This window comes from Limulus polyphemus, unplaced genomic scaffold (assembly GCF_000517525.1).
Source record: "Limulus polyphemus unplaced genomic scaffold, Limulus_polyphemus-2.1.2 Scaffold5991, whole genome shotgun sequence".
NCBI lineage: Eukaryota > Metazoa > Arthropoda > Merostomata > Xiphosura > Limulidae > Limulus > Limulus polyphemus.
Window position 1 is genome coordinate 47,871 of NW_013671601.1, and position 11,941 is coordinate 59,811.

At 32.1% G+C, this 11,941-nt stretch overlaps 1 protein-coding gene across 1 annotated transcript in view; it reads right to left on the minus strand.

The window, feature by feature from the left end:
- Positions 1-11,803, minus strand: part of LOC106473233 (epoxide hydrolase 1-like) — a 20,752-nt gene extending 8,949 nt beyond the window's left edge. The window contains exons 1-4 of the mRNA XM_013933920.2: positions 11,657-11,803; positions 10,942-11,243; positions 6,470-6,638; positions 1,157-1,289 (exon numbers count right to left, since the gene is read on the minus strand). Of these exons, the coding sequence (XP_013789374.2) occupies positions 1,157-1,289; positions 6,470-6,638; positions 10,942-11,243; positions 11,657-11,795 (743 nt within the window). The 5' untranslated portion in view covers positions 11,796-11,803. The remainder of the gene's footprint in view (positions 1-1,156; positions 1,290-6,469; positions 6,639-10,941; positions 11,244-11,656) is intronic.
- Positions 11,804-11,941: the final 138 nt, after the last annotated feature.

Here is an 11,941-nt window from a genome sequence, read left to right on the forward strand (position 1 = left end):
TTATATAAATACACATATCTTGAGTTTATAGAACTTTTAGGCCTTTGAGACTGAGTTCTGTTGCAAATAGCAGAGCTAACGGAATTAGGGTTATATATATGAAGGGAGGACGGTTATCATGAGGATAGGCTAAGATTTCTTAACTTGCTGAGTTGTAAGGACAGTAAAACCAGAGGTCCAAATGTATTACCACTTGAAGCAGTCTTATTTAAGCTGAGTCCTTACAACTCAGCAAGTTAAGAAATCTCAGTGGACCTCTTGTTTTACTTGTATCTCCACTTGAAGCAGTCTTATTTCTATAATAAGACAGTGAATTTGTGGAACAAATAGTCATTTATAAGACTACAAGTTGCAAACTTTACATGGGTTTAAGAATATGTTTGATGAATATTTGGGAGATTAGGGCTGAATTTCTTTATTAGTATTTTTCATTTTGAGGAAGGTTGGGAGTCAGGACATTCTTAATTGATCAAAAGGCACCTTGTTGTCTCAACTTATAAACTGAGTAGGAATAACAAAATTATGAATCCTACATCACATATAAAACAGTTATATCTTTTAAGTAACGGATATAACTAGCAACAAATGTACTTACTTACAGTAAGATTGTGATGAATGGATATCATAGTTAATAGCCTATGTGATCAACTAAATCTAGTTACTAATCTTTTTAATAACTAGGTACTAATTACTTGTATCCTACACTTCAGGTGCCATCTTTAAGGAAGTCTTGAAAGGGACGATGGACTCTATGTGCAAATGAAAGCCATAATTCAAACCTGAGGTTTTTTGTGGCAAATAGATATCAAGCATTATAATGATTAACAATATACACTGTCACCTAAGCCAGGATCCCAAACTATCTCAGCATAAGCCCCCCCCAGAGCATTCTACATCCTGATACATAAATATTTATTATTTTATTTTCATTGTAAATGTCATATTGAAAGAATGAACCAAAAATTAATTTAAAAAAATAACAGTATTGTGCACTTACTACAGCCCCTGTGAAACTTTCTTGCAGCCCCCAGTTTAGGAAGCACTAACCTAAATAAATTAAATAGTAGTTAGGGCATAAGCTACTAAACAACCAGCAATGAATGATTTGTTATAATAAATAATCAAATAATAATATACATAACAGTTTGTAGTTTACTTTTTTGGATATACCGAGGATATGACCATGGATATTGCACTGCCCCAATCTCCACCTTGTAAGTAAAACTTTTTGAAACCAAGCCTGCTCATCAGTTTGACAAAAACCCGTCCTGCATCTGTCATTGAGAAGCCTAGGTGCAAAACAAAACATAAAAAATTTGTTCAGCATATCTAGGTAGCTTAGAAATGTATATACACTGTTACGATATTAAGAAAAAAACAAACAAAAAATTAATGTACACGGGCAATTGAAAAGTCATCAAATTATCATTTGCCACCTCCTCATACAGTTGGAAGGAGGCCCAAAAATAACAACACTAGTTAAACCTTCATTTTGTTATTGAAACTGAATATTGTGATCGCATAAATACAACAAGACTAACACAGAAAAAGATCGGCATATACTTTCACCAAAAACAAAAAAACTTTTTCCTTATTGAGGATCTTATTAATTAAATACACATGCAACACTGTATTTATATATATATATATATTGAACATAGGCATTCACAGGCAAACCTTTAGTAAAAGTACTTAAGTTACGGAACATATATTTTCATGGGTACCTTTTGGTTACACAGTGGTCATAAGGTCAGTCATTTTGACCAACCCTGTATCAACAGAATTTAAGTAACAGACTTCAGCCTTTAGGTTGTGCAGATGAGGAGGGAGGATAACAATGGAGACAGATATGGATGGTAACCAAAAACATGAGGAGGTTTCATAAATATATATATATAGACACACATACATATATACATAGAAGCAAAAGTAACTGCCCCCAGTGACAAGAAAAGTTTAAGTTAATCTACTAATATAAAATATTTCATGAACTTTAAAAGGTTTCTTGTGTTGTACTTGGTTTTACTTACAGTCAAAGCTCTGAGCTACTTATACTGCCCACCACGAAAAGTAGTTGTTGAGCATTTCAGTCATGCTAAGAGCCATTCAACAATAATATATGGTAAATCTATATATTTATTCTTTACATTATGCCACATTTTGAAATGTGAATGATAGTGTGATTAATTCCTAACAACTTAGCGTATAATATCCTGCCTTCCAAATAAAATTTACCATCAACATTATTCATGCCTGTTTTCTCATCATTTCAAAAGTGAATGTTCAGCTTTGCCTGTGTGCGCAGCTTCTCAAACGGGAGACAGACGAATGCTCAGACAGACACCACAGTTCACAAAATATATAGTACTTAAAAAAAAATTATGGAAACAGTAAGTACAAATATATAAAAGGTAAATACTAGGGGAATCAGAAGAATAACTTCAATAGCTCACAATAGTGAAGGTACACCACAAACTTTGTAAAAATGTATGCCGTAAACTACCAAATATATTTGTGTCTATTCCCAAAACAAGTTCCTTGCTTGAATGCATTAGCCTGTTTCCACTTCCCCAGTCACTGGCTAAAGTATTCTATCTACAATTTTGGCGAATGACAAAGCTCCTTATAACTCGTAGCCTCTTTCTTCATAAGACAGTGACGCCATAAGTATCCAGTGCAAGTAGGGAGAAATTTAAGTTTTTATAGTTAATACAATTTGTCCACAAAAATTTCAGTTTTATCATGTAAAACTTTTTAAATTCTACATTCATGATAATACATTCGACTTTTGTGACATTTGCACCTTATATATCTGAGGTGAAAAACTGAAACAAGAGAAAATTCATTTTTAACATTTCTCAGGAAGGGTGAAAGCAAGTTTTTTGTTAAATTTAGAGAAGATTATTTTTATCTAAAAGGTTTTGTCTTGTTTCTTTTGGCCTATATTAATTTCTTGAGCAGTTTAGAAGCACAAAAAAAGGCAATTTCATTTGAGTATATTTTGAGTCTAGGAAAGTCTCACATTTAATTTTAGGGCGTCTTAAAACCATCCTGCTTTTTCACTCTCACTTAAATTTATCTATCAGGTAGCTTATTTTCTATGGAGTCAACCTCTGCCCATGACTAGAATGCCATTCCTTTATCTTCTGAATACGAAATGTACCAGAGTACAGTCACTTGTTGATAGTTTACACTGTGATTGGCTGTTTTCCAATCAATCAGAAAGTGCCACAATAGTATAAGGCCTATAAAAGTACAGGCATGCATACTGTGTTCCCAGTGGTAGTAGTGTGTATCCACCACCCACAGCTCTCAGGATTGAAATACTATATATGAGAAACATGCAGAAATCACAATATGAGCTGGTCAAGGATATTCCAAATGAAAACATTTCAGTAAGATTTGATGTTTTAGTAGGTTGGAGCTTGTACGCAAGACTCTGAAAAAGGTATGTAAAATGGGCTTTGTTAATAATAGACATAGTTGAGATAGAAAACCACAACTCTTCAGAAGCAATGTTCACCATTTCAGGGTATGTTCTTGACGAGCTAGACACCATTCAAGTACAGATCTTATCAATAACTTTTCTGTAAATAAAAGTTTTAATGTTACTTTGGAAACAGTAAAATACATACTAGTATGAAGTAGTCTCATAATACGTGTAGCTGTTTGCAATCCATGCTGAAAAGAAGTAACTCCACCAAAAGGATGAAATGGACATTGGACCACAAAATGCAGAATGAACAATACTAAAGATGTGTGCTCTACCAATGAATCCTAGTTTGAATTGTTCAACAATCCATGATAATTGTTTTTAATGGTGGAGAGGAGAATGATATCATAGCCAATGTGTAACATCTAAAGTGAAGCATAGTAGGGAATTAGTACAGATATGGAGTTGCATCTCAGCCAACAGTGTCAGTGATTAACAATACATTGATGGCACCCTGACTGCTGATAAGTACAGGCACTTTCTGATCCATCATGCTTATTTCCTCAAGAACACTAACTCCTTGGATGGAGATTCATCTTCCAATAAAACATTGATATCAAGCATATAGCAAGTGTAATGAAACAATACCTAGATTGTAAATAAACCAATTGATTTCCCACAACCATGACTCAGGCAACACAAAATCCCAATATGAACATTCTTGAAGTATAGGCTTATGTAAAGATTGAGAATAGGTGAGCAAACAATTTTGTTGAATTGTGGGTAGTAATACAGGATAAATGAAACATTATTCCACAATCATACATTGATAATCTGTGTGAAAATAATGTAAGGTTCTTAGAAAAGCAAAATGGCTACATATAGAAACTAATGAATAGCACAACTTACTCACTTCTGTATTTTCTGTGAATATATTTTGTACTATTAATAAATTCACCACTTTGTTGCCATTTCTCATTGTTTATGACTCCTGTATAAACACACAAATGTATGAGGTTTAAGGCCAGCTTAACATAATGCTATTCCAAAATAATGCAACACCCCTGTAATACAAGCTTTGTATAAGGTAGTCCAGGTTCCCAATCATTGGATCAGAAAAGGACCACTCTTTCACCAAAGGGCAATTCTATGGCCACTCACATCACCCAAACTTGATATCTTTAAAATCGCTTTTGTGAGAAAATGTGAAAAACATTGTCTACAACACTACAACATTTGCAAGTTTTGATGATATAAAACAGATTTATAGCTGCTATTTAAATATTCACCCCCCCCCAGATGTTAAGTAAAACATCAATATTTATTGACTGATAAGCATATGGATTATAAACTTAAAATTTTACTCTATTTTAACAAAAATTTCATGTTTCTATCAGCAACAGGACTAGAAATACACAACATATGACTCATTACACCGTGCCTTGGGAAATCAGGAGTTTTTAATTTACTCTTGTTAATTATTTTACTTATGCTTTACGTTTCTGATTATTTTCTCCAGGGAGATCCAGATTTGAAAATTACTATTCGCAGAGTGCCATATAAAAACTGTGACATGCTCCGAGGCATACCGTATATGGGTTTACGGGATAGCCAGAAGTATAACGGTGCCCAAGGGCACGGCATAATGGGTCATTTGCAGCTACACTATATTTGTAATTCTATCAAGATGTACATCTTGAAAAGGATATTGGCAGCTTATATTTCTTATGTGATAATTACTGAATAATATTCAACCTACTTGCTAGAAAAATTCTTAACCAAGAGACTCTCGTACACATGGTGTTATATTTCATGAATTCACTGACCACACGAAATGGTCTCATTACTGCCCCAAAGACAGTTCTCTTCCTGGATCCCCCAAGCACATTACTTCTAGACCTCACCATCTGTATGAAAACAGACCCAAGAAGAGTTTACAGGCTCCGGGTACACTGGGGATACGGTTGAACAGGAGCCAAGCCATAGGTTACCGCTGCACTACATAGGTCTCTCAAGAGAAAACTTGGATGGTCATACCAAAGAAAACAATCATACCACTCTCTAGTATACAAAGCAAAGGGTATAAAATGAAATAAATCAGTAAATTTAAATATCTAGACTCTAACATAACAACAGAAAGAAGAAATAAAGAAAATAATAGGAATGGTAAATGACACTTTCTGAAAAGTGAACCCAACACTGAAGAACAAGAATATTTCTATGACCATTAAAACTCGAGTTCCCAAATGTTATGTTTGGTTGGTTCTACTATATGGATGTGAATGTTGGATGGTAACTAAAGAAGTTACAAGCCACTGAAATATGGTTTTGGAGAGGAATGCTCGGGATAGCATGGACTAAAAAAATTACGTATGACAAAGTTCTAGAAAGAGCAAAATCAAGGAAATCTTTTATAAAAACCATCAGAAAAAAAGAGTTAAAACTCTTAGGGCATGTCATCCGTGAAGAAGGCTTAGAATATCAAATACTAACAGGAAAAATTGAGAGAAAAAGAGACAAAGGAAAGTAGAAAACAAAGTACATTACTAGCCTGAGGAAATAGATTGACAAGCCAGCACTGAAAGACAGTGATATCATCCAGTTAGCTTGACACAAAGAAAGATGAAGAGTCATGATCGTCAACATCTGCTCGTAGACACGTGCTCAAACAAACAAATACGAAGATGAGATTGTACTCATCTACCACAAATACATGCTTAAACCTAATGCAAATACACAGATTTATGCTATACAAACACGTATTACTATCAACTGGATAGTTTTATTGAAACAATAAATCTTGGGTTTGAATACTGTTGATATAATATTCCTCTTACACAAGTTTAACGACTTACTGAAATAGCTACATGAATAATTGCATTTTAGATTCATCACTCTTTCGTGAAAACTTGGAAATGTTTTCAAATATATCATTCTTATTTCATATCATACAAAATAAAGTTGAGTATACCTTATTAAAAAGGGGATGATGATGATATAAGATTTAGTAATTTTGTAATAATGGTAAGTACTCACCTGGTTGATGCGGGGCTTCAGAAAAACCATACCCTGGTATTGAAGGACATATTACTTCAAACACGAAATCCCTGTCATCAGTTGAGGTGGTGAGGAGTGGTATTATCTTGTAAAATTCAACAAAAGAACCAGGCCAACCATGGATTAGCATTAGGGGAAGTATTTTAATCTGTAAAATGAAGCAAACATGCATTAATATAACAAAATACAAGCATTCACTAAGAAGGTTCAAAATATAATGTAATATCTTACTGGTTAGTTCAAAATATAAAGCAATATATTACTGGTTAGTTCAAAATATAATGCAATACCTTACTGGTTAGTTCAAAATATAATGCAATATATTACTGGTTAGTTCAAAATATAATGTAATATCTTACTGGTTAATTCAAAATATAATGCAATATATTACTGGTTAGTTCAGAATATAATGTAATATCTTACTGGTTAGTTCAAATTATAGTACAATATCTTACTGGTTAGTTAAAAATATAGTACAATATCTTACTGGTTAGTTCAAAATATAATGCAATATCTTACTGGTTAGTTCAAAATATAGTACAATATCTTACTGGTTAGTTCAAAATATAATGCAATATCTTACTGGTTAGTTCAAAATATAGTACAATATCTTACTGGTTAGTTAAAAATATAAAGCAATATATTACTGGTTAGTTCAAAATATAATGTAATATCTTACTGGTTAGTTCAAAATATAGTACAATATATTACTGGTTAGTTCAAAATATAAAGCAATATATTACTGGTTAGTTCAAAATATAAAGCAATATATTACTGGTTAGTTCAAAATATAATGCAATATTTTACTGGTTAGTTCAAAATATAATGCAATACCTTACTAGTTAGTTCAAAATATAGTACAATATCTTACTGGTTAGTTCAAAATATAAAGCAATACCTTACTGGTTAGTTCAAAATATAATGCAATATTTTACTGGTTAGTTCAAAATATAGTACAATACCTTACTGGTTAGTTCAAAACATAATGCAATATCTTACTGGTTAGTTCAAAATATAATGTAATACCTTACTGGTTAGTTCAAAATATAATGCAATACCTTACTGGTTAGTTCAAAATATAATGCAATACCTTACTGGTTAGTTCAAAATATAAAGCAATATCTTACTGGTTAATTCAAAATATAATGCACTATCTAATTGGTTAAGATGATTTATCTGTTACCTTGATCATTTTTCAGTTATATGAGTGATAAGTTAAAAAGTCATTTAAAAAAATCCTGATTTATTATATTACTGATTTAAAATCTGAGATGACAACATTTTTTTGGATTGCATTATTATGTATTTGACATGTTGTGTATATGATCACAGATGAATTACTTTTGATAATCAAAATTAAAAAAAAAACGTTTTTAATTTTAAATATGTATGAAAGTTTTAATGCAAATTTCTACAATTTAGTTGAACTTATACTTCAGTCATCTTATGACTTCTGTTATATCTACATATTCTTAAATGATTCTAACTCAAGTTTGTTTACCAAACTGGAATCTATGAAATCTTATTCTTACCCAAAATTGAGAATAGTTTTTTATCAGAAAGGATGTTTATTTGTTTTTAAGCTCAAAGCTATACAATGAGTTATCAGTGCTCTGCCCACTGAAGGTATAAAAAATTTTATTTTCAGCACAAAAAGCCATCAGGCTTACTATAAGCCACTAGGGGGCTATTGGAAAGGGGGAAAAAACTCAATTTATGAAGATTTATCTAATTCAAATCTATACAAAGATTACCCCTTTTTTTAAGTTTTACATTCAAACAATTGCTAAAGTTCTTCTTCTGGTAAAAAACAACAACATTAATTTATTTCTGTAATCTTTTAACCCTTTACCACAGTTTTCAACAGGCACCAAAATAATCTGTAATAATTCCTAACATTTTACACAAACTATAACTTGGATTTAGGCCTAACATAAAATCTCCCAAGCTGGCTGAACCTCATGAGATACTATTGGGTTTATGACAAAAATATAACTAATAGTGAGAGTAGCCAACTGAAGAAACAATGCAATCTAATATTTTAACTGTCTATATTCATTATTAGGTTGATTTTCACTACTGATCTATGTAGGTAGCTTGCTTTGATCAGATGTTAATATCAATTTACCCAAATCAATGGAATTTTAGGCTCCAGGAAAGAAGCCGAAAGTTAGAAGAAATACAAAAATTACTTAACAATGCCTTTTTTTTCAGTGTAAAATATTTCTTAATGATAAGTTTTAATTTCTTTTTTAAAGTATTGTTGAATATAGTTGTAGATACCTGTGAACGGTACAGATTGAAAGTATTTTTCTATTTCTGTTTATTTGATTTGGTACAAATTCATGATGTTAGGAAAGGTCCATCTTTCTCGAGTTATAGGGTTCTGTACCTTTGTGATACAGTAAAAAATAATTTATGCAACAAGTTAAATACTCCTTTAAAAGAAACTTTTAAGAGGAGAAAAAAAAATCAATTAAAGTCTTGAATATTAGTCTTAATTTCATTAAAACGTTTTATGAAGAATTTCCCTTTTTGTTTGTTGAAATTTTGCACAAGGCTACTCGAGGGTTATCTGCACTCGCAAGAGAGAAATCAGCTAGCCAACACCGCCCACTCGAGGGCTACGTGCAGTCACCGTTAAAGTGACGGGCTAGAGAACAGGCAGATAGCCAACACTACCCACTGTCAACTCTTGAGCTATTCTAATCAAATATTGGAATTTGACCATTGCTGTTGAGTGCACTCAAAGGGTGGAACATGATTTGAAGAATGAAAAATTATGTTTTTCAAACACACAGAATATATATACACACACATACAGAAGACACACTGTATATATTAACCACAAATGTATGGAGTTGAATACCAGTTACAACTTCCAAGTTTACACAATATAAAAGACATGCATGACACATGAATAAATGTGGAATTTCCTTTATTGACTTAAGTCCTTTACTTTTTGTGTATGGTTATTTAATACACAACTAATAAAATGTTTCCAGAGTAGAGAAGTAAGGTAAATTAGGAAATGAAAATACAATAGTGTGAACCCAGTTCTGGGTTCACACTTTATCTAAACAGTATGTCTGGGTTCACACTTTATCTAACAGTATGTCTGGGTTCACACTTTATCTAAACAGTATGTCTGGGTTTACACTTTATCTAACAGTATGTCTGGGTTCACACTTTATCTAACAGTATGTCTGGGTTCACACTTTATCTAAACAGTATGTCTGGGTTCCCACTTAATGTAAATGGTATGACTGGGTTCCCACTTTATCTAAACAGTATATCTGGGTTCACACTTTATCTAAACAGTATGTATACTGTTTAGATAAAGTGTGAACCCAGACATACTGTTTACATAAAGTGTGAACCCAGTCATACTGTTTACATAAAGTGTGAACCCAGTCATACTGTTTACATAAAGTGTGAACCCAGACATACTGTTTACATAAATTGTGAACCCAGTCATACTGTTTACATAAAGTGTGAACCCAGACATACTGTTTACATATAGTGTGAACCCAGTCATACTGTTTACATAAAGTGTGACCCCAGTCATACTGTTTACATAAAGTGTGAACCCAGTCATACTGTTTACATAAAGTGTGAACCCAGCATACTGTTTAGATAAAGTGTGAACCCAGACATACTGTTTAGATAAAGTGTGAACCCAGATATACTGTTTAGATAAAGTGTGAACCCAGACATACTGTTTACATAAAGTGTGAACCCAGTCATACTGTTTACATAAAGTGTGAACCCAGTCATACTGTTTACATAAAGTGTGAACCCAGTCATACTGTTTACATTAAGTGGGTACCCAGTCATACCATTTACATAAAGTGTGAACCCAGTCATACCATTTACATAAAGTGTGAACCCAGTCATAGTGTTTACATTAAATGGGAATCCAGTCATACTGTTTACATAAAGTGTGAACCCAGTCATACCATTTACATTAAATGGGAACCCAGTCATACTGTTTACATAAAGTGGGTACCCAGTCATAACATTTATATTAAGTGGGAACTCAGTCATACCATTTACATTAAGTGGGAACCCAGTCATACCATATACATTAAGTGGGAATCCAGTCATACTTTCACATTAGGTGTGAACCCAGTCATACCATTTACATTAACTTTTATAAGCTTGGTATAAATAAGATTAAGCTTCAAGTTCATTTATCTCATTTTATTTTAACAACATAAACATTTCACTATAAGCATACTTTTAAAATAACAAAAATGTCAAGGTCCAGCCAATAAAATTACAATACAATGAAAATAGTTTCCTCCACTTATATGTTGCCAAGTTACGTTGAGATCATTAGTTAAACCAAAAACCTTAAACAATGCTTTGTGACGTGATGTGTGGATTTTAACTAATCAAGTAATTTATAGAACAACAAAAATTCTTCTGAAGTCTGAAAATAATTTTACCTTTGGATTTGTTATAGTTGGTTTGATGTGCAAGAAATGAATATCAATCCCTTCAATTTGAGTTAAAAACTGATCATACTGATTCAATTTTTCTTCTTCTTGCCTCCAATCATATGTGTTTCTCCAATAAGTGATCACTTCCTTCAGATAGTTAGAATGAAATCCATACTGGAATTGGACATTGTCCAGTGATTCTGGAAGACGAGCGTTGTCCAAGCGATGGTTTAGGTCTTCTAGAGTCTCATTCTCAACATTTATGACAAAAGGTCTGATTGTGATGTTATCTTCTGGATACTCTGAAGCTATTATAAGAAGTCAATAAATTAAAATTGAAATTTTACAAGAAATAAAACATCAAATCTAAAATTTCTATGGTATATTTTTCTAACTGTTATGAATTTGAAAAAAATAAATGAGACGTTTAAAAAGAATATATAATAATATAATAAGCTTGGCAAGTAAAGCTGGAAGAATTGATGGATAACAACATATATATACTCAAATGGTAACTTAATTTTGTACCTTTATTTTTGTTTCTTTAAACAAGTTCAACCATTTCTGACACTGGTTTAATAGAAAGAAAATTTACTCAGTTAAAAAGGAAACATTGTAACAATTGTAAAATATTATAAAAAGCTCAATAGTGATAAATATTTTATGAAAATACACATTTCAACATTATTAATGGGAAAGAATAAAATTTAAAATCACTAACGATCAGAAGGCATCTTTCCACGGCCCCACCACATGTCTGGAAGGACTGGAGATTCAGGATCTGGCCATACCAGTGGTATCAATATAGCACAAATGATTCCAAAAATGAGAAATAACAAGGTAACACTTGCACAACCCATCTAAAATTACAAAATAATATAGTAAGAAAAAAAAAAAGAGTTCCAAATAGTTTTGCAATTGTAAAGAAAAATTAACATTCTTATTACAAGATGTACATTAATTTCTGCAGTATACACTGAAGAATACTAACAAACTAAATGATATG